We start from the raw sequence: 24746 nt of genomic DNA on the forward strand, positions 1-24746 counted from the left end.
ACCGCGGGCGGGACAGCGGGAGGGGCGGGGCCCGTGTGCGGGAGGAGCCAATCAGGCTCACGTAGAGGCGGGAGACGGGGGAGAGGGCGGGCCATATTGTGGGCGGAGCCACGCCGGTCTACGAGGCGGGGCGGGGCCGGAAGCATTCGCGAAAGGGGCGGGAACAGACCACGTGATGGGGCGGGGCCGGCGTGCCGCTTCTCTCGGACTGGCCAATCCGAAGAAGGTCACGAGAACGGTATCCGCCTCCGCTCCCTGCCGAGAGCGCTGTTTTGATAGGCTGCCAGAAGCGGTCTTCCGGTCTGGGGCGGGCCCTCGCCAGGGCGGGAAAGCGGCGTCCGTAGCGACGCTTCGGGGGAGGCTCCGAGTTTCCCGCGGGCCTCCGAGGCCGCCATGGACGCAGCCGAGGTGGAGTTTCTGGCCGAGAAAGAGCTGGTTACCATTATCCCTAATTTCAGTTTGGACAAGATCTACCTCATAGGGGTGAGGGCGTCAGGCGCGGCGGGCGGCGGGCAGGGCCTGGGCTCCGGGCTCCCGGCGGCGGGCGGCGGGCAGGGCCTGGGGGGCGGCGGGCAGGGCCTGGGGGGCGGCGGGCAGGGCCTGGGCTCCGGGCTCCGGGCGGCGGGCAGGGCCCGGGCTCCGGGCTCCCGGCGGCGGGCGGCGGGGGTGCAGTGACGCCCGCGCCCCTCGTAGGGCGACCTGGGACCGTTTAACCCCGGCCTTCCCGTGGACGTGCCGCTGTGGCTGGCCGTGAACCTGAAGCAGAGGCAGAAGTGCCGCGTGCTGCCCCCGGCCTGGATGGACGTGGGTGAGTGCGCGCTGCTCCGCCCGCGCCCGGGACCCGGCGCACCGGGGCGGCGCTGGGCTTTAAACTCGGGGCCTTGCACCTGCAGGCAAGGGCTTTGCACCTGAACCATGCCCCCCCCCCCAGGTCCTTCCGCTCTGGTTATGGTTAACTGGTTTTTGCCCTGCCGGACTAGATCTGGATCCTTCTATTTAGCTTCTTAGCCATGCTTAGCCTTTCCAGTTAAAATGGGGTCTCGTGAGCTTTTCTTTGCCCTGGCTGGCCTGGAACTGAGATCCTCTTGACCTTTGCCTCCCAAACATAGGTGGGATGTCGCAGGCACCACTATTCTGCAAAATGGGGTAGAGAACTTTTTCTTAGTTGGAATTGGTTTCAGATTGTGAATTACCCTCCCCCCCCACCAGCAGCAAAAGCTTACCTGCCTGCCCAAGAGGCCCAAGAAGGCCAGGAATCACCTAGTCAATGTTAAATTATTCCTGAAGGGTTTCTCTTTAAAGCATTTACTATTGATCAAATAAGTAAATTTGAAAGGTTTAAAAAAAGTCTTCCCTGTAATGATGGTGAAATTGTCTTAATCTTCCATTTCAGAAAGTTTGGAGAAGCTGAGGGATCACGAACGAAATGAGGAAACATTTACTCCTGTGCCCAGCCCTTACTACATGGAGCTCACCAAACTCCTGTTGAATCAGTGAGTCATTTTCAAGGCCTAGGATAGTGGATTCTAGTCCTCTACCCCTCACTCTCCCTTCCTCAGCCCTTGCTTTTCATGGTCATAAGTCGCAGCCCCATCTCTACACATGTTGGATTTCCTGTCTGCCTCTGCCTGTTTGCCTCCTCCCATCCCCGTGTCTCCCTTTGTGTTACGCCTGCCTCCACACTAAGTCCCTTGGTTCTTCCACCCACTCTGGAATGCACTGGGGCATAGAACAAATGACTGAAAGCAAAGAGATGTGCACGTGTGGGCCTTTTGCCGGGGAGGCATTTAGAATTTAGCTTGCAAAATGCCAGGTTCTTGCGGCTCCCTGACCATCTTTTGGCTGATAAATCCAAGAGCAGAAACCAAATTGGAACTATACTGCTGCTTAGAGAAACTGAATGGTTAGGGCCCTGAATGACATGGCTGAACTTAAAGGGTATCTTTGGACATGTAACAAACACGGTGTTGCCTTGCGTTGCTCGGAGGCTGTGGTTCACTTCTTCCTTCGATCAAACACGTTGCGTGTTGTGGTGGAGCTGGCACTCAGGGGAAGGGAAGACGCGAGTCCACCAGCAGCTGGTTACGCTGCAGCAGGTGCATGCTGCTCTAGTCCTCAGAGCCACAAGACCTGGTGGTACCAGAGCAGGCTGTTGGGGATCTAGGGTTGTGAGAAGATGGTGAAGGAGGAGGAGCTGTGAAGGGAGGGGCTTGTGTGTGCTTGAGGAAGCCAGGTTGAGTGTGCAGAGACTGGACAGGTGTGGGGGGGAAGGGCTGCGTGGGGAGAGAACCTGGAGGTGCAGCCTGTTCAGGGGCCTGTCCGTTTTTAGTGCTTGAAGTTCCAGATTCTTACCGTGTGTGCATGTTCTACTAAAAATAGTTTACTTGGGCTAAAGGACTCCCTTTCACCTTTGTCCTACAGTTCAGTTGACAAGGTCTGTAGGGTCTGTTGTTGTTTAATCTGTTCAGAGCACAAGGCATGCATGTTTGGTTTATTTGTTTTGTTTTTGTTGCCAGTCCTGGAGCATGGACTCAGGGGCTGAGCACTGTCCCTGGCTTCTTTTTGCTCAAGGCTAGTACTCTACCTTTTGAGCCACAGCGCCACTTCCGGCTTTTTTCTATATACGTGGTGCTGAGGAATCGAACCCAGGGCTTCATGTATACGAGACGAGCACTTTACCACTAGGCCACATTCCCAGCCCCGGCATGCATGTTTGGATTTGTGGTACAATTGGCTCTATGCATTGTTTGCTGTAGATGTGCTTTCTGCCGGTCCTGAGCCACCGGTGGTGTGTGGGAAATGAATGTGCAGCTTATGTGGGTGTGCCGAGTGAAGAGTATGTGCTTCTGCTTTATCTGGTAGTCTGCCTTCCTTCAAAGGCTGGTTTAGAACCCATTTCATAAAGGAAGGCTGGTATTGCTGTGCTAAGCTTCTACCCAGAATCTCTCTGTGAACACGGGCACCGTTTCCACGCACATGTGCTTGCTTTCTTCTCTGTGTAGCTGCCTTTTAATCTAGCTGTACAGTGGGACAGCCCCTCCCTCTCAGACATGCCAAGCAAAGGGCGGAGCGTGGGCTGCTAAGCTCCTGTCCAGGTGATTGTGAACCTGGGCTTCTGTAGACATGTGTTCAGCACTGCACACAGCAGTAGCGGGCCCGGGCTCCGAGCCAGCCTGCATGGGAGCCCCACCGCAGAGAGCACTGTACCCTGAGAGAGGCCGTTCTCTGCTTCCTCGTTCTCCTGGCTGCATGTAAATCCTGTGCATCAGCTGGAACTTTGTACAGATCAGTGCTGTGCGTCCTTGGCACCAGGCTTACCTGCGCAAGACTCAAATCCAAAGACTAAACATTTTTTGCATCTGGACTAGTTCAAATATTTCATCTGAATTCAGTCAGCGTCTTTGAAGGTACGCTTCTGCCCAGTGTTGCTTTCATGTATTCAATGTCTTTACTTCACCCCCCCTTCAGCGCTTCGGACAACATCCCCAAAGCAGATGCGATCCGGACCCTCATCAAGGATCTGTGGGACACACGCATGGCCAAGCTCCGGGTTTCTGCTGACAGCTTTGTGCAGCAGCAGGAGGCACACGCCAAGGTAGGCGCATGCCTAGGCAGGCATAGCTGGCCCTTCTGCTGCTGCTGCTCACCTGATGCTGCCAGGCCCTGCCTGCCAACGTGGATGCCGCCAGAGCGTCACACAGCAGCCTGCTTGCTCAGGCTGTTACAAACACGAATTGCTAGCTGTGCTTTTAAGACCATCCACTGAGCTAGGTACCAGCGGCTCATGCCTATAATCCCAGCTACTAAGGAGAGGCTGGGATCTGAGGATAGGGTTTAAAGACACAGGATCTGCTTTGCTCCCACCGACTGCCCCCTTGGGCCGCTGCTGTGTCTGCAGACAAATCTGAGAGACTCTAATCTCCAATTAGCCAACAAAAAGCTGGACTGTAGGTGTGGCTCAAATGGTTCAATGCCAGCTGTGAGCAAAGAAAGCTGAGCAAGAACACAAGGCCCTAAGTTCAAGGCCCAGTGCTAAAAAGACCACACACATACATACCCACACACCCCCTCACTGGGCTTGGAGGTGCAGCCCGGTAGTACAGCACTCACCTCACCTGCAGGGCCCACAGGTCCATTCCCAGAGGCTTTCCCCCACCAAGAATTGACTCAGTAAAATGTAACTTGGTCACCAAACAAAAATCTTGGCTTACTCAGTCTGCCTCTTCCTTTAGCTGGATAACCTGACCTTGATGGAGATCAACACCAGCGGGGCCTTCCTCACACAAGCGCTCAATCACATGTACAAGCTCCGCACAAACCTGCAGCCTTCCGAGACCGCCCAGTCTCAGGACTTCTAGAAGCCTGGCACCTGCTGGCAGACCTGCTATGTGATGGACTCGTGCTTCTGGAGTTCTGCAGACTTCTTTTTGTGGTGCTAGGGAGCCAGTGAAATCTCCCTGAATGTGTGAAGAACATGGAATGGTACAAGGAATTGATTTTTAATATTGGTTTGTGGTTAGTCCTCAAACTCAGCTCCTGAGTGCTCAGTTCCCCAGGTAATTTTAGGAGCCAGTTTTTCTTTGGGGGCTCAGGGTGAAGTTCTCCTGGGTGTCACGCATACAGAGTTCAGAAGCAGATGCGGCCAGAGTGGTGAGCGCTTGGGCCCCGGGTCCGACCTTCCTGGTCCTCCTCGCAGGGGCTGAGTTTAGATGTGCAGGTTGCTCACGCAGGACGGCTGCCGGAGCAGCTGGTGACGTCAGCCGGGTTAGTGCTTATCTAATAAAAATGCCATCAGCCCAAATCTGGTTTATCTGTTGAGTTTGTGTGCTGTATAACTCCCAAGTCAAAGGCCTTGCAGTCAGGGTGACCCAAAAACTAAAGTGGTGGGGGTGGGGGTGGGTCCCCTGTGCTACAACATGTCAAGTTTGCTTATCAAGAGAGAATCCTGGAGTGCCGAGCGAGACTGAAGACAGCACTGGGAAGGGTGGGGTTGGGGACACTGCTCTTGATATATTCAGGGAAAGTGATTTTTTTTCTAAGGAAATTGCTTTTGTTGTTCACTGTAGCCTTTAATTGTTTGGTCCCTCAGCCTCAGATGGGACGGTGGCTGTCCAGTGCCATCCAGCAGACTGACTTCGGTTCTGTAAGCAGCCTGCTTCTGACTTGGTCCTGTGCGTCCAGGGCGGCCGGGAGTCCTGGGAGCGCGTGCACCCCGCACGCTGCCTCGGCCCTTGGCCCACAGGGCTCCAGTGCTACCCTGGCCCCGGCGCCTCTGCTGTCGGTGCTAGCTATTTCTACACCCAGGGCCAGGCTGCATGGCAGTGTCTCCGGAAGTTAGGGTGCCGTGCTGAACTGGTTTCAGGCGCTGGGGCTCACCTTGCCATCTCGGTCTTACTCTGAATCCTCTTCCTCTTAGGGTGAATTGCTCTACCACGGAGGCCGGGGGCCTGCCTGCGTGTCTCAGGTCCCACCTTTAGTACCTGGGCCAGCTGAGTGCCAGCTCCGTCTTCATGTTTGAGCATTTGGGGGCAATTGGGGTGTGCTCGTTGTAATATAAAACAAGATTTTCCTCTTAACATGATTTAGGACGATTTTATTTTTTGGATGTCAGAAATTACAGCAATATATTCATAAATACCTAATTACTACATTCAACAAATAATATTACAATACAGTTAAACAAGTACACTTAAAACAGGTTTCATTTCACAGCATCTAAACTGCCCCCAGTGACCGAGGCACCGCTGCCCTCCCTCCTGCCCACCCTGGTGCTGAGCACAGGTACGGGAGCACGCATCACCCGTGGGATGGCCCCCCTAGGTCAAGGCAGAGGTTAGGAGTTTCATGAGCACGGGGTCAAAGGTTGGGGACAGGCTACGGCAAGGAGTGAAGTCAAAGCTTGGTTACTTGAATACAGATTGCTGCTGAGAAGCTGTCTGTCTGTGCTAGCCAGCTCCCTCTGGTGCTGGTATCTGCCTTTCTGTGCTGTGTGTGGCTCCAGAGGGAAAGGGGCTATGTATGGGCTTGCGAGCTTAGCTACTTGGTGGGTTTTTTATTGTTTTTTTCTTTGAGATTTGGCAGTATTGTGAGCACTTGAGGAAAATACAGTTTTGCTACAAACAGGATCTCCCATGCTGTAGATTTTTCCTGATGGTGTAGGTTCCTCTTAATAATCTGAATTTTCTTGGGGGTGCAATCCATTATACTGTAGTTTAGTGCCAGAATGTGGCCTAGTGGTAGAGTGCTTGCCCCGTGTTTTATCTCTTTACACAATTAGCATATAGACTGAAATGTTGCAAATCCTATTTTGATCACTTGTCTGAGACAATGGCAGGGAGCTTGGCATTTTGCCATGTTTACAACAAAGTGAGTAAGAACAGCTGGTTTTAAAGATGATGGAGCTTTATCACTGGTCTAGTGACTTCCCCGTCAGGGGACAGATGGGAGCTCTCTTCCAGGTGATGTGGGAAGACACGTAGCTGAGGAGGACCAAAGTAGTCACAGAAATACTGACACACTTGCACCATTGGTTATAGACAAAATTTGATGTGCTGCTTTTAAATTCAAGCTTCAGCGACTGCATGACTGCATTTTGTCCTCTGTTAACAGACTTAGATGTTCTGTGTTCTTTCAGAGTCATCTGAAAATAAGTGTTTCCAGATTACAAAGCAAATTCTTGGGAGGAAAGCCATTGCTAGGTACTCTGGCATTTGCACGTGCAAGCACCTTTCTTACCTCAGTTTCTGCATGCTGCCTTACTGGTCTGAGCTTGCGCTGATTGTCTTTACTACACTTGAGCACAAGAGCACTTGAATGTCAACAGACTGGGGGAATGGCAAGGAGTGATGGGAGCCGTTTCCATTGGGGGGCACTTGCCCCTGACTCAGTGCCCGTCCCCCCTAACACCCAACAAGGGCACTTCTCTCAGACGCAGAGAAGGCCCAGCCTTTTCTTCCTCTAGGTTAATTTACTTGTCCCTTGGTTTTAGCCAAAGCCACCAGGTGTGGGACGTGTGGAGTGCTCAGGTGTGACTCTTAAGCCTTCTCCATAGAGAGCAAGCAGGTCATAAGTAGAAAAGTGACATTTTGCCCCGACTGTGGCTTAGTCTGCAGGGGAAGAGGCCTGGGCACAGCTTTTTACTTTTTCCAGGCCTCCCGGGGGTGGAGGGAGGTGCTTGCTGACTGGCGGCGCTTTTCTGTCTGAGTTTGCTAATAACTGGAAGGTTCTTGGCAGACGTACAAAGCGAACTGTGTGGGGGCAGATAAGCAACACCATACCAGCTGTCAGCAAGCTGCTCGGCTCAGCAAGGGCTGGGATTCAGGGCGCTGCCCCCGGGAGCAGCAGCCAGTAAGCGCAGCTGCTGGTGGCCAGCAAAGGTTGGCCTGGGCCCCTCCCCGCCCCCAGGCCAGCAAAGGGTTAGGACCTGTTCCAGCAGGAGGTGCCTACTGATCTGGATCCAACACTGCCCAGAGGACTGCGACCACGCAGCCGCGCCAGTGCAGCCCGGCGGCGGGATCAGGGGCCTACCTGAGGCTTGTACAAAGCTGGCATCCCAGCAACCACTCGGGTTCCGGGTCTACCCGCGCTTGGCCCCGTTAGAGTTCCCCAGCAGACATGGCTCCCTGCTCTGAGCCGGGCATGTGCGTGGCTACGCACTCGCACAGGATCTGCGTGCTCCCACCGACTGCCCCCTTGTGCCACGGCTGTGCCCTGGCTGCCGTGACCTGCTCTAGTCAGGCGGGGGCAGGAGTTGGCCAGGAGGACCTCGTGGCTTCTGCATCAGGGTCTGGTGCAAGTCAAAGCAAAAACGAAGTGATCGCATAGGCGCCAGTGGTAAGCTCTTTTTACTTTGCTTCTCCTTTTAATTTTTAAAAACACTTCAATATTTTAATGTCCTGACCAGCAGCAGTACAAACACTAAAAGCAAGGGATTTTCCCCCCAAAAAACAAAAACAAACAAAACCCCCAAAGAGGAAAAACAAAAATTCCCCCAAACCACATATTAAAAATGGCAGGCTTTTTATAACAATAATTAAAGTAATAAAAACATACAAAACTTTTTTTTAATATATATACACAGTACAAGGCTGAAGCACCTTTGACTTTTCTCTCAAAATTTGTTTGTATGAAACCATCACCCACTCCAGTAACAATTTAGCGGGTGGATCTGTCTACATAGAGCTCTGTACATTCTCCCCCACGAGTGACAAAAGGTACCTTTAGCTTGTGGATTTATTGTCAGGTGAGAGCATTTCCAGGGATTGCTCTGCGTGCCCCCAGGACCTGCGGCTTTGGAGACAAACAGCTTTTGTATGTCGGAAAGTGAGGCAAGGCCGTCACTGACAATGCACCCAGCCTGCTTTGCAGCCAGGGTGAGCCCTGTGCCCCGGGGGCCGCGGGCCTGTGCGCTAACAGGGCAGCACAGGAAACAGCCAGCGGACTTGCAGCCCCGCACATGCACTGGGGCGCTGCATGACAGGGGGTTACTGTTGGGAAGGGAGCCTTCATTTTCAGATTAGAACGACAACAAAAAGGCCTGTGTGGGGGAAGAAGGAATAAAACCACCATGAGGAAGGAAAGCTCGAGGCCTTCTGCACTGGCTGCTCGCTGGGTGACAAAGGCGATCTGACTGTATTGAAGTCAAGGTGAAGTCGTTCGTTTGTTGTTCTGGAGCCTGGAATCCTTTGCTTCATGCATGGCACATTCTTGTTTTTTAAGCTTCAAACCTCCCAGTGAAAAATATTAAATATTCAAGGTAATAAAATAGATAATATTTCTATACTATAGGTTCAGCCTGTGCAAGGGAAACCGTCACCTGGGGTACCCTTTAAAGTAGCCCCTCGGCCAATGCATTGCAGGCAAGGCAAGGCACTTGCGTAAGTGGTCCAGTTCTGCTTGGAGGCGCTCCCTTTCCGACACTATCTTCTGCTTCTGACTCCTCAGCTCCTGGGGGAGGGAGGGAGATTCGCATCAGCGCCGCCGCTGCATCTGTGCAGACTCGAGCCAACGGTGTGGTGCCCGGATGAATGGCTGGAGCTGGGGAGGGGCACTGAGGCGGGCGCCGGGGTGTGTGTGTGTGTGTGTGTGTGTGTGACAGTACCTCCGCTTGCCAGGATCGGCATCGGGCAAGTTCAAGGCATTCTCTCCCCTTAGCCAACTCTGCATACCCAACAATGCCCGAGTTCCCCCGAAAGGACAGAATTTTGGTCTTTTAGGAACGGGTTCCCCCCTCACCCCCCAGGCCCTGATCCTGAACCCCACTCACCGCCATGCGGTGGGAGAGCTGCTCTGCAGTCAGACTGAGGCTGTAGTGCTGGGCCTCCAGCCGCCGGCACTGTGTCTGCAACACCTGCCGCTCCAGGTTTTGTTCTGAAAAGACAAGAGGCGGCAATGCCATCGTCGTCACCCCGCTCACAGTGCCCGGTCTCCAGGGCTCTCCTGTGAACCACGGCCCCACCCTTCGAGTTAGGATTGTGTGTGCGCACGCGCTGGCTCGCTTGCTGGTCCGGGGGCTTGAACTCAGGGTCTAGGTACGGTCCCAGAGCTGTTTGGCTCTTAGCTATCTACGGTTTGGGCCACACCTCCACTCTCAGGTTTTTTGGTAGTTAATTGAAGATAAGAGGCTCAGGGTGTGTCCCGTCCCTCGGCTAGCTTTGAACCTCCAGGCTCAGAACTCAGCCTCCTGAGTGACCAGGATGACAGGGGAGCCGCTGGCACCCAGCTTAGAAATAAACCCAACCCAATGTGATGACGAAGGGTCTAGAGTCAAAGGCCGTTCATTACACAGGTGTTGGAGGTTTCAAAGATGTCCCTTAAACAAGCTGTTAATCAAATAAAGTAGTACGCTTTACCAAAACACACCAGACCCAGTTTTGATGGGAGAGGGATTTCAAACCTTCAAGGACAAGTTTGTCTTAAAAAATAAGATGCTGCTTGATTATAGAGGCTGAAACAATGGTGATAGCAAAGCAAATTCAAACAGCATTAAAAAAAAAAAAAGAACCATGGGGCTGGGAATATGGCCTAGTGGCAAGAGCGCTTGCCTCCTACACAAGAAGCCCTGGGTTTGATTCCCCAGCACCACATATACAGAAAATGGCCAGAAGTGGTGCTGTGGCTCAAGTAGCAGAGTGCTAGCCTTGAGCAAAAAGAAGCCAGGGACAGTGCTCCGGCCCAGAGCCCAAGGCCCAGGACTGGCCAAAAAAAAATAAAAATAAAAATAAAAAAATAAATTAAAAAAAGAACCAACATAACAAAAACCCACCAGGAATTAAAACTAAACAACAACAAAAAAAACCCTGAATATAATGAATGCTGCTATGTTTCAGAGTCCCACCAGTGCCTCTTAATTTCACTTTAGAGGTCCCAAGCGAAATCCTAACAGGACCTTTCCTAAAATGCATGGGAGGAAGCTCAGAGCCAAGAACTGCTGAGCAGTAGCCCATAATAGCCAGGGCCAGCTGCAAGCATCTTAGTGCCTTCATACAGGATTTCCAAACAAGGGCTTGCAAACCCAAGATTGATGTCTTCGCTCCATTAAAATTTAAAATAAGCCAGGCACTGAAAGCTCACACTTGTAATCCTAGCTACTCAGTAGGCTGAAGTTGGTGAGACTCTTACCTCCAATTAACCGCCAGAAAAGGAGCTCTAAGAAAGCCCAGGGGCAGAGCTTTGGTCCTGAGTTCGTCCTAGGGCATACACATTAGAGTGCAGTATATGCTGCTTCTGAACGCAGATGTATACAATCGAATAACCACACAAGGGAGCTACAGATGGTACCTCTGAACTTGAGGGTAGGAAGCACATAAAACGCACAACTGGGTACCCTGGCTGTGGCTAACTTAACGTGAAGCTTCACCAACATTGCCCAGGCTGGCTCTGAGCCCGGGTGCCGGGATCCCTGCCTCCAGGTGGCAGGGAGTACCGCAGCGCACGGTCGTGTGCAATTTCAACGCGTCCACGCAGTGCGGGAGGGAGGTGGCTGGCACTGGCCTGACAGCCGCTGGCCACAGTGGTTCAGCACACAGCATATGTACCCCAGGGGGCTGGTGCCCACTGCTCCCCCCCCAGGGGCTTTTGTGGGCCTCCTTGGGGAATGCTAGTGCCAGGCTTGGGACCCAGTGTGGGACCGACGTGCCCGTGGCTTCCCTGGGGGAATCCAAGCTGTGCTCCCTTGAGGGACATGACATCCCGCCCCAGGCCAGGAGTGCGCGTGGCCGGAAGCCTCCGGCAGAGAGCCCAAAGGGAAGTTCAGAGGGCCACGAGCAGAGTGGATCTAGGCCATTCAATGCGCGCGTGTGTGTGTGTGTGTGTGTCATTAGCAGAGAGTGGGTCTAGCACATAGGGACAGCCCATTCAGCCTGTGTGTGTGTGCGTGTGTGTCATTAGCAGAGAGTGGGTCTAGCACGTAGGGACAGCCCGTTCAGCCTGTGTCTGTGTGTGTGTGTGTGTGTGCGTGTGTGCGTGTGATTACCAGAGAGTGGGTCTAGCACGTAGGGACAGCCCATTCAGCCTGTGTGTGTGTGTGTGTGTGTGCGTGTGTGTGTGTGTGTGTGTGTGTGTCATTAGCAGAGAGTGGGTCTAGCACGTAGGGACAGCCCGTTCAGCCTGTGTGTGTATGTGTGGGGGGGCTTCTGTTATATCCCCCAAGGAAGATAGCCCCCAAGTGTGGTGACAGGCATCAGAGGTACCCAGTACAGCAGGGCCCCTTTGAGGCTGTGCCCACAGCCAGCGTCATAGTGCATTCCGGGGTGGTGGTGGTGTACGGTGTACTTGGCATGGCTGGAATGGAGGGCCTGAGTCCCTTCAGGACTGCTGAGCTCCCGGCCCAGTACCTTCTATATGTTCTTGGTAAGCTTCGAAAATTGCCTCAATCCCTTGCCACTTGCGCCTGGGGGCTTCCTCGTCCTCCTCGTCCTCACTGTCCTCATCGCCATCCTCCTCCTCCTCCTCCGACTCTCGGTCTGTCTCCTGCGCAAGGGGGCCGTGGGCGCCCGCCGCGGGCTCTGGCTGCCCGTTGTGCTGGGGCGGGGCAAGGCGGCTGGAGGACTGCAGCTCGGGAATGTTGTAGTGGACAGAAGCATCGACCTTGTGGTTCTGCTCTGCAGACAGCACAGCCGCGCTCCCTGGGGAAAGAACAGGTGTCAGAGGCTTGGGGGCGTCGCCAGCGCGGCCGGGGGCGCCAGGACCACGGGCCCCCGGGAGGCCGGAAGACAGAAGCGTGCAGAAGAAGGTCTGCCCCAAATGCTCGCGTCACCCGCACACAGTCGGGGCAGGGAGGGGCCGTCGTGGCGGCGGGGCAGGCTCGCGTTCCTGCCTGCTGAACGAAGCGTGTGCTCTCAGCACAGCTCATCTGGGCTGTGCGTCTTCATGGGTCTTGAGTGCCCAGAGCCAGCCCTCTGGGGCGAAAGGCACAGCAATGTTTGCGCCTGCGCCAGCAGGGAGCATGGCTGTGACCTCTGCAATGGGTGTGCACCCTCTGGTGGCACAGGTCTGCTGGCAGCCACCTTGCGGGAAGGGGATGGTTCCCCCCTCCCCCCCCCCCCCCCCCGCGGGCCTGCCCTCACTTTGGGGACTGTCACCCAAACTAGCATGGAAGGAGGCATACGAGGCCCTAAGGAAGGCTGAGATGAAGCAGGCTGCCACAGGACGCCCGGGTGAGGCGCCAGCCCACTAGTCCAGGGCCAAGGCCTGCAGAAGGGCCTGTGAAGGGAAGGGAGAGCAGGCACATCTGCGCCTGCCGTCATGTCTCAGGGCCCTTCCAGACCTTCTTTCCTTTTGGTTGGCCGTGGGTATTGAACTCGGGGTCCGGGTGCTGCCCGGAGCTCTATTTTTGCTCAAGGCTAGTGCTTTACCACTTCAAGCCATAGCTCCGCTTCCGGTTTTCTGGTGGTTAATTGGAGGTTAAAGAGTCTCAGGGACTTTCCTGCTCAGGCTGATCCCAGCATCCTGAGTAGCTAGGATTACAGGCACGAGCCACTAGTGCCCGGCCCAGACACCTTCTTTCTTTCCTGTCTCTTTCTCTTGGATCCATCATGAGGCTTAAGCTCTGGGCCTGGGCACTGTCCCTGAGCTCTTCAGCTCTTCAGCTAGTGCTCTACCACTTGAGCCACAGGGCCACTTCTGGTTTTCTGGCGGTTAAATAGAGGTAAAAGGGCTGGGAACATGGCCTAGTGGCAAAGTGCTCGTCATGTACACATGAAGCCCTGGGTTCGATTCCCAAGCACCACACATATATAGAAAAAGCTGGAAGTGGCGCTGTGGCTCAGGTGGCAGAGTGCTAGCCTTGAGCAAAAAGAAGCCAGGGACAGTGATCAGGCCCTGAGTCCAAGGCCCAGGACTGGTAAAAACAAACAAACAAATAAATTAGAGTCTCATGGACTTTCCTGCCGGGGCTGGCTTTGAACTGCGAACTTCAGACCTCAGCCTGAGTAGCTAGGATGACAGGCTTAAGTCACTGGTGCAGTCTCTTAATGATGCAGTTCTGACGCTGACTTTATTGGGCCTGCAGGGTAGCGATCAATCCTTGTGACCTCAGCGGCTGCCGCCACCATTGGCAGCGGTGCCGGCGACAGGAATGTGGGGTGGCGGCAGCGGCTATGTCACTGTCCTTGTGGCTCTCATGGACCAGAGACCTGCAGGTTCCGTGGGGACGTGGGGGGCAGCACAGCCTGTCTGAGCTCAGACGGTGCTGCCTGCTGATGCGTTGAAGCGCAGCCCCCACGCGGCTCACCGGGGCCTGATGGAAATGGGGTTGAGCCTAGCAAGCGCGAGACTCCGACGAGTTCAGACGCCACTAAAAGGGAACGAACACTGTGGCCATGGCGGAGCCTCCGGAGGCCTGGGCCCCAGCCCTGTGCCTGACACCACCCCAGGTCCTGGTGTCCACGGGGGGCGGGGGCGGTGCGTGTGGCCATGTCCGAGCCCGGCTGCTGGCATGCGGGCCGCCGGCCGGCTTCGCGTGGCTGCGTACCTTTGTGCTTCTGCAGGGCCTTCTGCGTGGACTGCAGCACCGACTCGTGGAACTGGTGTGCAAACTCCTCAGCCAGGAAGGGCTCCCAGGGCTTGCTCTTCCCGTTGACGCTGTGGGACAACGGCACAGGGATGGCCTTGGGCGTGGCGCCCCGGATGTAGTGCAGCATGCTCAGGCTCTTCTTGCCCCGGGGAGCTTCGCTCGGCCTGGCCTTCTCACCGCCGGGGGGCGCCGGCTCCTGCGGCCGGAGCTGCTCCGGCCTCCCGGGCTCCGCGGCTTCGGTGACTTCAGACAGGGAGGTGGCGGCGCCGACGGGCTGGTCGGTGTCGGGAGAGGCCGGCCGTGTGGCTGGTTCTTTGAGAGAGAGAAAGCGAGAGACGCTTAAGGGCTGAGGTCAGCGGGGGGTCAGGGGTGGACCCCGGGCTCTGCGAGCTTATGGTTAACAGGCTCAGAGCAAAGACCCCGACGTGGGAGGCTGGGTGCAGCACTGTGTGTGTGGCCCCGTCTCATGGGGCCCGAGTGCAGCCCCGGAGGCCATGTGAGAAGACAGAGGCAGACGGCGGGAAGAAGCAGAGTCCCGGCGGGGGGAGCGGCCGGGCGGCAGGGCGAGACCTCGAGGCCTCCCCGGGTCCTCGGCGGGCAGAGGCGGCTTCGGACGGAAGACAGAAGGGAGGGAGAGCAGGTGCCGCGGCGAGGAAGAGCCCGAGACAGAGGCGTGGGGGGGCGCGGCGGACGCACGGACGAGGCCCTGTCCACTGGCCGCCTGCCTTCTAGCCGTGTCCCGAGGCTGCGCAGCCGCAGCAGCAAGCGCCCAGGAGGGCGGACGGGAGGGCGGACGGGAGCGCCCTCTCCACAGGCCGAGTCCTCAGCGGCAGCCCCGCAGCCCGTGTGGCGGTGCCGGGTGGGGTGTCCTTCCCTTACCACTCGGGGAGACGGCAGCGCTGTCCCCTGGAGAGCTCGTCACCGCGTCGGCGGCCGCTGCCGACAGTGCCCTCTGCTTCATGGCACGGAGCATTTCAACAAGTCTCTCCTTGTCTGCGAGAAAAGCAGCCCGGAGTTAACGAGGCGGCGGCCGACGGAGCGCGGGGCGGCCCGGGTCCTCGGCTTGGCGGCGGGGCTGCGGGGCGCGGCCCGTGCTGGGCGCCGGGCATGGCGGTGCCCGCCCTCTTCGGCGGCGGCTTCTCGAGCAGGGGGTGTTCTCATGCGAGGCGAAGGCGGTGGCCCCAGCGTGGGGGCGGCGTGCCCACCCCGACACCCAGAGCTCCGGCCGTGTCCCGGGAAGGAGCGCAGGCCCGGCCTCCGCGGCGGCCGCGCCCCCCGAGGGCTCCTTTCACATTCACATGGCCGGGCGCGACGACGGCTACGCCGGCAGCTGGGCCCATTTCCGGGGTTCGCCACGCCCCTTGGAGGTGAAGTCGGGGCCCCGCTGCTTTGGCACAGACAGAGACCGAGCCGCCTCCCCGGCGCGCGCGCGAGCCCACCTGGGCAGCGGCCGGGCTTTCTTCCAGCCGGGGCCGCGGCCGCCCCGGGAGCCGCAGCCTCGCTCCCTCCGTGGGCGCGTGCTTGCGGGCGCACGCGTGCCCCGGGCCTCCCTGGCAGAGCACAAAGCCCAGGGGCGGGGGCCTCCCAGAAGCACGGCAGAGGCCCCCCCGTCACGCCTGGCCGGCCCCCGGGAGGGGAGCACGCGGGGCAGCCGAGTCCTCGTGTCGGCAGCAGGGGCGCACCGCGGGCCGGCCCGCTCCCCATCCCCGGCCCAGCACGCGCGCAGGCCTCGGCCTTACCTTTCCGCTTCTCGGCACTGATGTGGGTCAGGTTGAAGATGGTCAAGAACCGCCTCTTCTCCTCAAAGTTGGGGCTGCTGTTCATCTCGTCGGGGCTGTAGCGGGTGGACAGGGCCAGCCTGGGCGACGGCGTCCGCCGCTTCCTCTGGGTGCCCGGAGGGGACGGGCTTCTCTCCCGCAGCATCCGCCGCCGCTTCCTCCGCTTCTGGGCCACCAGCTCCTCCTTCTGCTGTTGGGTGGTCAAGCCAAAAAGTTGCAAAAACTCTAGCTTCTGGATTGGGGTTGGGAAAGAAAACAAATCCGCTTGAAACCACCGGCAGTGGCAGGTTTGTGCTGTCCCTGGGCCCCACCTGGGGGTCCTTGATGTGCCGTGGGGGGGCAGGAGGCCGGGGTACCTCAGAGGACGTGTCCAGCTTGAGGGGCGGCTGCTCGGCGACCCCGCGGAGGTGGGCTCTGACCTCCTCCTCGTCGCTCTCGTCGTAGGAGTCGTCGAGGTCGTAGTAGTATCCTAATGGCGGGAAGGGGCAGGTGTCGCCGGGGCCCGGGCAAGCACAGGGCACGCGTGTGCGTGAGGGGGGCAGCAGGGCCCGGCCTGTGAGCCCCCTTATTAGCTCACCCACCTGCAGACCACTATTCATGCCAAGAGCCCAGTGCCGTGGCTGTTGGTGTGCGCTCACCCCCCAGGAGATGGGCACGGCACAGGAGAGCCCCTCCCTGCCGGGCCCTCGGGCTTTGCGAGGTCAGCACAGGAGCCCAGCAGCCTGGGCAGGCGGCCTGTGCCGCGGCACTAGGTAAGTGCTGAGCTCAAAGCCCGGCTTGGCGGTGCGCACCCGTAATCCCAGCACTCAGGAGGCTGAGACAATAGGACTGAATTAGGCCACGCTAGGCTACAGAGAGCCTCAGCTGCAGACGCTATAATTAAAAGGGGCCAAGTCCAACACCAGCCAGCGCTGAGTTTCCATGAGAAATGAAACTCGCGAGGAGCTCAAGACACGGCCCCTGAACCCTCCAGCCTGCCCCCTACCCCGAGCCAGGGCTCGGCAGCCTGCAGCATCCAGAAGGTGCCCAGCTCTGGGGCAGTGCCAGCTGCGGGCAGGCCTCCAGCCCCCCATTGTTATCAGTGGCGCACGGCTGCAGCGCCTCCCTTACCGACAGCCGGGACTTGCCTAGGCGCTGCTGCCCGCAGGGGCAACGGCGGCCCGTGAACTTGCTACCTGGAGCAGTACAGGCAGCTGCACGAGGGCCCCTTACCCCCGGGTGGACTGAAGTGGGGTCACACACCCCAACACACACACCTTTCTCCTGGGCCTCCCGCCGCCTGCGCTCCTCCAGGTCCAGCTTGCTGACCAGCCTCCGGCGCTGCTGCAGAAGCTCATCGTAGATGTAGGAGGGGTCAGGACCTCTGGGGGTGGAGGGGCAGTAGGGGGACCCAGGCTTTAGGGGCCCGCTGAGCTCCCCGAAGGAGGCCGCCTGGGGGAGGGAGGGCCGCTGTTGGCCCAGGATGGTCTGCGCGGACTTCTCCAGTTCGGCAAGGAAGGGCCCTGGCCCGTGCGGGAAGGCCGGGGGCTCCAGGCTGCCGGCGTCCCGGGCGGGCGGCTCGCGCTTGCGCGGCTCCTCGGTCTTCTCGGAGCAGTAGACCCGCTCCACCTTCACCAGCGGCACCGCGGCCTGGCGGCTGGGCTCGAAGGCGGCCGGGTGGCCGTGCAGGCCGTGGCTCTCAGCCCGCCGCGTCTCCAGGGTACTGTCCATCAGGGACACCGGGTTCCAGAGGGCGGTGGACACGGTGTGGTGCTGGGGCTTAGGGGAGATGAGAGGCGGAGGCCCCCCAAAGTGCTGCGGGGGATCGCGGCTGCCCGGCTCGTGGCGGTTTGGTCCTGGCCTAGACAGAGTTCAGACGGACTCGTGAGTCGGAGGAGCGAAGCCGCCGGCTGGCCGGGGCTGCCATGCCCGGGCCGTACCCTGTCTGCCCACTTCTAGGAAGTCCCAGCCTCCTCTTCCCCTTGGGCTGCAGGAGTGGATCTGCCAAGCCGCGGGCAGGTAAGAGGCAGGCCAGCCGCCCGTGGGGCGGCCTGACGGCACTCCCCCCACCCCAGGGCCCCGGCCTGCCTTCTGCGCTCTGCTCTGCTCTGCTCTGCCTCCTTCCCGCTGTGAGAAACGTTTCCAGAAGCCCAGTTACAAAAGGCTATTGTGTTTTCTCAAAGCTTATCTTTTTGCTTTAACGTGGGATTTTGCTGCCCACAGCAAGGTCTGCAGGAAGGGGCGGGGCGGGGCGGGGCGGGCGGGGGCCGGGCTGGACCGCCAGGCCTCCCAGCTCAGCCCGCTCGGCCGGGTGGCGTTCACCGCGGCCACCTTGCCAGAGTCCCGCTTGCAGCCAGAGCAATCCCGGGGCAGTGGTGTGCAACAGAGGGTGACAAGACATGGCGTCCTCGGGCGGAACAAACACGCTGCACACCAGACAGAGCCAAGCAATAAACAGTTTTCAAGCGGAGAGCTCAAGCATCCCGTCGGAGCCAAGGCCGCACCGTGCGCGGCAGCCCCGCACTGTGCCACGCCGGAGGCCCCGTGCGGGCACCAGGAAGCTGCCTGGAGGACAGGGCGCCCGAACAGAGGGCGCCGGGCGTGAGCCCGCCACCCTCCCAGGGCCCCGGGTGTGAGGCCCGGGTGGCCGCCCCGTCACAGCCGGCAAGCTCGGCAGGCCCTCACTCCGCCCTGCTGACGGGAAATGCCACCATGTGCCCCCGATGCCAGACCCGCGCATCTCTGGCAGCCAGGGAGACGGTGGGGTGTGGGCGATGATGGCGGAAGCCATGGCCCGGGACCAGCTCACCAGGCCAGCGCCGGCAGGCAGGGCACTGGGGACAAAGAGGCCTCCCGGGACTAGAAACTAAGGCTGCCTCCGCCAAACCTTGCTTCTTCTTTTCTGCCAGCCCCGGGGCTCGAGCTCAGGGCCTGGGTGCTGTCCCTGAGCTGCTTTTGCCCGCGGCTACTCCCTACCACCTACACCACAGCGCCCCTTCGGCTTTCCGTGTTTATGCGGCACTGGGGATGGAGCTCGGGGCCAGCGCTCTGCCACCGAGCCCCTTCCCAGCTCCACCGTGCTTCTCCTTAAATGAAAGCTAAAGGCACAGCCGTCCTCCTCGGCTCCCCCGCTGCTGCGGAAGGAAGGGGCCCAGCGGGGCACAAGGGCCTCCCCGACGGCCCAGCACAGACGGGGGCGCGCGCGGCCCAGGGCGGGCTGGTGGAGCCACCCTGCGCCACGCAGGCCGGGGGAGACGCTTGGCGGGTACAAAGCCCCGGGCCCCACCTGGTGCCGTCGGGCCGGGGCTCCACCTCGGCGCCCGCCGGGGGTCGGCCCATGTCCAGGTGTTGCTCCAGCACCTGCTGCCGGAACTCGGACACCTGCGACTGCCGGTCCTCCTTCTCCTGGCGCAGGCGCCGCTGCCGCGCCAGCCACTTCTCCTCCTCGTTGGTGCGCTGGATCAGCAGGGCCGTGGCGCTGCTGCCCGGCAGGGAGAAGAGACCGTGGCCGGAGATGAGGCCGGGCACGGCGTGGTGCGGGGCGGGCACCGGGTGCAAGGGGTGCGGCACGGGCTTCGGGGCCTGCAGGCCCGCGTCTTTCAGCTTCTCTGTGGGGAGGAACGCGCTCAGCCGGCTGGGGCTGGGCGAGGGGCCCGGGAGGGCGCGCCCCGCGGGAGCCTGGCCGGCCCCGGCCCAGCACCAGAGCGCGGCAGCTCAGAGCGCAGGCCCCCTCCCCTCCGCCGCCCCCGTGCGCGCTCCCTCCCCCCCCCGCGGCTGGGCCCAGGTACCTGCTCGGGTCGGGGTGAGCTGCTCCGAGGGCTTGGCGCGCTCCTCGGGGGCGTGGGCGCCGCGCAGGACGTGGAGCTCGGCCACCGGCAGGAAGGCGGCGGGCTCCAGCGCCTTGGCGGCCAGCAGCTCCTTCTCGCGGGCCCGCTGCTCCCGCTGCCGCTCCAGCTCCCGCTCCTTCTCCCGCTCCAGCTCCTTCTCGCGCTCGCGCTCCCGCTCCTTCTCGCGCTCCCGCTCGCGCTCGCGCTCCTTCTCGCGCTCCCGGTCGGCCTCGCGCTCGCGCTCCGCGCTCCCTCCGCAGCTCCTCATCCATCTGCAGCCTGCGGGGCGAGCGGGGGGGCGGGGGGGGGGCGCTCGGGAGCTGCTCTGCGCGGCCGCGGCGCCACGCCCGCTTTTCCCTCCCGCGCGCCCGCCCCGGTCCTCTCGGCCTGCCAAGCCGGGCCCCGAGCGCGTCGCCCCTCGTCTAGCAGGCGAGGAACGGGGGGCAGGCGGCTAAGGAACCCCAGAGCTGCGTGCACACGCGGGCCCGCGGGGGACCCCCTCCCGGCCCAGGGCCCCGCTCACCTCTCGGCACTGAGTCCCGACATGCGCTCCGAGTGCAGCGCCGCCAGAGAGGAGTGGGCGAGCTCGGGGGGGTAGCGGACCCCGGAGAGGTGCAGGTGCATGGCCGACGGGTGCAGGGGGGGCAGGGAGCCGGGGGTGGGGATGGGGTAGAACGGGGACCTCAAGGCCGACAGGCAATAGGAGTCGTCCATCCTGTTGGAAAATGGACTGGCTGGACACCAAGCTCCCACGCACAAAGTCCCGCCCGAGCGCGCCGTGGCCAACGATGGCCGGCCCGGGGCTCCAGCACGGCCCCCCCCCCCAGCCCGTCGACGGCCGGGCCCCTCCTCACACGCCGCCCGGGGCTCCAGCACGCCCCCCCCCCCCAGCCCGTCGACGGCCGAGCCCCTCCTCACACGCCGCTCCCGGGGCTCCAGCACGCCCCCCCCCCCCAGCCCGTCGACGGCCGGGCCCCTCCTCACACGCCGCTCCCGGGGCTCCAGCACGGCCCCCCCCCCAGCCCGTCGACGGCCGGGCCCCTCCTCACACGCCGCTCCCGGGGCTCCAGCACGCCCCCCCCCCCAGCCCGTCGACGGCCGAGCCCCTCCTCACACGCCGCTCCCGGGGCTCCAGCACGGCCCCCCCCCCCCCCCAGCCCGTCGACGGCCGAGCCCCTCCTCACACGCCGCTCCCGGGGCTCCAGCACGGCCCCCCCCCCCCAGCCCGTCGACGGCCGGGCCCCTCCTCACACGCCGCTCCCGGGGCTCCAGCACGCCCCCCCCCCAGCCCGTCGACGGCCGAGCCCCTCCTCACACGCCGCTCCCGGGGCTCCAGCACGCCCCCCCCCCCAGCCCGTCGACGGCCGGGCCCCTCCTCACACGCCGCTCCCGGGGCTCCAGCACGCCCCCCCCCACCAGCCGTCGACGGCCGGGCCCCTCCTCACACGCCGCTCGCCAGCCGCGGCCCGGGAAATCGCCGCCCAGGCCAGGCGGCGAGGGGTCCCCGACGGAGCCCCGGGGACGCGCTGGTGTCTGGGGAAGGCCGGCGGGGCGCGAGGCGTCTCACCTGAAGGCGGGGTGGGGGAAGGGGTGAGGGGCCAGGTAGCTGGGGTGGTAGTAGGCCGCGGCCGTGGCGGGGTCCAGGCTGAGGGGGGGCAGGGAGGACACGCGCAGGTCCTCGGCGGTGTGGTAGGGCCGGAAGCTCCGCAGGTAGTCCTCGGTCACCGTGTTGGGGGGCACCACGTGGTGCACGGGCCGCTGGAGGCTGCGGGCAGCAGGGGCAGGGGCCCGGTGAGCCCGGGGCTGGTCCTCCCCCGCCCTCCCCCGCACCCCACCCCGCCCCCACAATGACAGGGTGGGGCGCCGCCCACCCGCCTCGGGACGGCCCCGGCTGAGCACTTACTTGAGAGGTGGGAAGCGGGAGTCCTGCACGACGGAGCTGGGGGACAGGCCGAAGGGGTAGGGGGTGCTGAGCAGGTGAGAGGGAATGGCTGGGCCCCCCGCCTTCTCCTGGGACAGCGCTGGCTCCACCACAAGGCGCTCCCGGCCGCCGCTGGGCCCCCGCGAGCTGGCGTCCTGCCGGGGGTGGCACGGGGTCAGGCCCACGCAAGGCCCGGGGAAGCCACAGCCTCCCCGAGGCCCCAAGCGCGGCTTGTGTTCTGGAAACATCCTTCCCATAGGTGCAACGTGCTGTGGGGAGGGCTGGTGAGGAGAGGACTTGGGCACCAACGGGCAGGGCTGGACCGAAGCCTAACAGGGCTCCTGCACTGCCCCAGAGGGGCCCACGGGGACCCTGCCTCTCCTAGGGCCCAAGGAGCACTGTGACCGCGCACCCGCAGGGAGGGGGCCGGGCCGCGCAGCCAGCCCCGTCCCTTGTCTCTGGGGCTACCCCGAGAGGCAGCCGGTGGGCAGGACCTGCTAGTGAACATGGCCGTCCAAACCTGGGGATTAGCAGAGACCAGGGGAGGCTCCCGGAGGCATGGAGCGGGCGGTGGGAGCGTGCACACGCGCGCACACACACACACACGCACACTCACAGTCACTACTCAGTCACCACAGTGCCTGACCCAGAGAACCAGCCTGTGTGGCCTGGCCATCTGTCACCAAGAAACCCACGACAAGGTGGGGCAGCGCCAGGCCCTGGCTCCTGGCATGGAGACAGCAGGGCGACACCTGAACAGGGGGGCGGGGGAGGGGAACCTGGCAGGAAGCTGGCCCAGGCCGGTCCCTGCACCGTGCCCGGGCCCCCAGGCAGTGCCCCCGGGAGCCCACCCAGGGCCGAGTCACAAAGCGACGAGCACTGGCATGAAAGGGGCTGGAGCAAGGCAAATGGCTCTGGGGACAGGCAGAGCGTGAGCTGGCAGCGATGCCCCTGGTTCTGCCAACACCAGCATGGGCAGCGCCCTGCGGCGGTCGCCGTCGCGTGGAGGGGAGCAGCGGAAGCGCCTCCCCAACCCCCCCCCCCCCCCCCGGCAGCCAGCAGTGACTAATTGAAGCAGACAGGCCGCCGATTGGAATTTTTAATGAGTGGCAACATCTGTTCGCTCCCTGTGCTCAGCTGGGCTCTGCTCTCCGCAGGGTCCCTGTGGGTTCGTGACCTCCGACCCGCCTCTCCCAGAAGGGGTGTTCTAGCAACATCTCAGGGGCGAGATGCACGCAACCCCCCAGGCCCTGGGGAACCGGGGGTCTCCAGCTGCCCTGTTGGTTGGCAGCAGGGTGGCCTTCCTCCCTAGCCTCCAGACAGCCTGGCAGTTCTGGAGCCCCACAACTTCCCCGTGACTCAGTTTCCTTTTCTCCTGGCTCCAGAGGAGTGGACATTGACCGCACACCCCTCCCGTCCCTACCCCTGCACAGGGCACTGAGGCAGAAGATGCCCCTCGGAGGTCTGGGGCAGGCTACACCAATGTTCCAAGCTGCCCAGCCTGTGGGGACCTCCTCCTGCCCCCCCCCCCAGCCAGGAGCCAGGGGCTTGGCTGTCACCCTGCCCTCCCCAAGTGGAGTGAGCATCCTCACCCTGGGGTGCCCCCCCCCCCCCCGCTACGACAAGCACTGCAGGAAGGCAGCAGGCATCTTCCAGGCCCGGCTGAGGACAAACCAGGGAGGGAGGCCGGGAGCGAGGCTGGAGGGGAGGGGAGGGCAGGGCGGGCCAGGGGCCCAGGAGCCAGGCCCACGCCGCCGCCTCCATCTGGCTGGAGCCAGGCCAAGCCGGCAGCATCCGCCCCATGGGAACTAGGTCAGCCGAGCTGGGGTGCCACACGGGAGGGGTGCGGGGCGGGTAGCGCCCCAACCTCAAGCGCGGGGCAAGAGGCTGGTGGCTACCTGGAGGCGACCCTCGCCCGCCGCGGCGCCTGGGGCCCGGGGTGGTCCTGGCAGACGGGAGCGCCCAGCAGATGGGCGCACCAGTTTGTTGTTGCTGAGCAGGCTGCAGACAGACGCAGCTGCAGCCAGGAAAGGCGGAGCGCGGGCGGGCGGGGGAGGCGGGGGGCGGGAGGAGGGGGAGCCGTCACTCTCCGGTGATTAGAGGCCTCCACACGCAGACAGGCAGGACATGCCCTGTTAGCTTCAAAATAGACCGTTTCTCATTTCATCTCTCCTCCACAGCCCCGCTGCCGGGGAGCCCGTGACCCCCACGGGGCCGGCAGCCCAGGGAGCCCGTGACGCCGGGCCTGCGGGGGGAGGGCCGCACACGGAGCCCCTGCAGGGCCGAGGGCCGCAGGCGCGGGCGCACACGGGCAGGCGATCGCCCACCCCGGCTTCCGGGGCGCGGCCTGGGACTCCCGGGGGACAGGGGCAGGTGCCTGGCTGCGTCACGTGGCAGAGGCGGGGACAGGCAGGACAAGGCCCAGACCAAGGAGACAGAGCCGGCCAGGCACCGGGGCCTCCAGCCCCCCCAGGGGGCCGAGGGGGAGGGACACGGCCCCCAGCCCCCGCCCACCCTCCCCTGCGCTGCACCCCAGAGGCCCAGGCAGACTTATGGGGGTGGACGAGGCCCGCAGGGCTCCTCAGTCTGCCCCGCCGGGCAGGGGTGAGGGCAGGGGCTTGGAGGGCTGCTCCCCCGCCCCCTCCCCCTCCCCCGCCTCGTGGTTTAATTAGTGGCTCCCGGTGGGGCTGCCTCTCTGGGAACGCGCAGAACGCGGCAGGGGGAAGCGGCAGCTGGCGATGGGTCCTAATTAGAAAGGCCCCGCAGGCCTGGGGCACAGGTGCGGGGGGCCTGACCCCGGGCAGGTGCGGGGGGCAGGGCGCGGGCGGGGGGGGGGGGCTCACCTGGCGGCCCTCACTCCTCCACACGCCGTTGACGGTCTTGGTGGGGGCGATGGTGACCACGGGGGGCGTGCTGGGCACGCTGTGGCCCCCCGGCGGGACGATGATGGAGCCCATGGGCACCCGCTTGGGCGTGCTGGCCGGGGAGCTGTGGTTGGTGGCGGGGGAGGACACGGGGGAGGACTCGCTGCTCAGTGAAGACCCTGCGGGGGAAGAACACAGCGGCCCGGCTTAGCGGGGGCCCGCCCCGCCCACCCACGCCCGCCCCGCGTGGCAGGGGTGCGCGCGCCCCAGGGCTGGGCCCCGCAAGGGGCGCAGGGCCGCCCGGTGCCCCTCCCCCACTTGAGCCGAGTGCCCAGCAGACCCACCCCACACCCGGTGCGCGGC

The 24746-nt window shown here is 62.1% G+C and overlaps 2 protein-coding genes across 4 annotated transcripts in view; one reads left to right on the plus strand and one right to left on the minus strand.

Moving 5' to 3' along the window:
- Positions 1-278: 278 nt before the first annotated feature.
- Gins2 (GINS complex subunit 2) lies at positions 279-5581 on the plus strand. 3 transcript variants are annotated; one of them, XM_048355005.1, is made up of 6 exons: positions 279-483; positions 694-808; positions 1394-1493; positions 3469-3595; positions 4233-4388; positions 5417-5581. In XM_048355005.1, the coding sequence occupies exons 1-5, from the start codon at positions 394-396 to the stop codon at positions 4356-4358; spliced, it is 558 nt and encodes a 185-aa protein (XP_048210962.1). In that variant the 5' UTR covers positions 279-393; the 3' UTR covers positions 4359-4388; positions 5417-5581. The 3 variants fall into 3 exon arrangements, 2 of the variants coding, with proteins under 2 accessions (XP_048210962.1, XP_048210961.1); XR_007212267.1 differs by having other exon boundaries at positions 281-483; positions 4233-4556; XM_048355004.1 differs by having other exon boundaries at positions 281-483; positions 4233-5581.
- Gse1 (Gse1 coiled-coil protein) overlaps positions 5579-24746 on the minus strand; it is a 194470-nt gene continuing 175302 nt past the window's right edge. Inside the window, 15 exon segments of the mRNA XM_048355001.1 lie at positions 5579-8946; positions 9266-9369; positions 11835-12125; positions 13973-14326; positions 14894-15007; positions 15754-16024; positions 16149-16261; positions 17049-17632; positions 19058-19379; positions 19560-19843; positions 19845-19877; positions 20122-20313; positions 21166-21363; positions 21502-21674; positions 24363-24562. Of these exon segments, the coding sequence (XP_048210958.1) occupies positions 8812-8946; positions 9266-9369; positions 11835-12125; positions 13973-14326; positions 14894-15007; positions 15754-16024; positions 16149-16261; positions 17049-17632; positions 19058-19379; positions 19560-19843; positions 19845-19877; positions 20122-20313; positions 21166-21363; positions 21502-21674; positions 24363-24562 (3368 nt within the window). The 3' untranslated portion in view covers positions 5579-8811.

The sequence above is a fragment of the Perognathus longimembris genome, chromosome 10 (genome assembly GCF_023159225.1).
Source record: "Perognathus longimembris pacificus isolate PPM17 chromosome 10, ASM2315922v1, whole genome shotgun sequence".
NCBI classification, from domain to species: domain Eukaryota; kingdom Metazoa; phylum Chordata; class Mammalia; order Rodentia; family Heteromyidae; genus Perognathus; species Perognathus longimembris.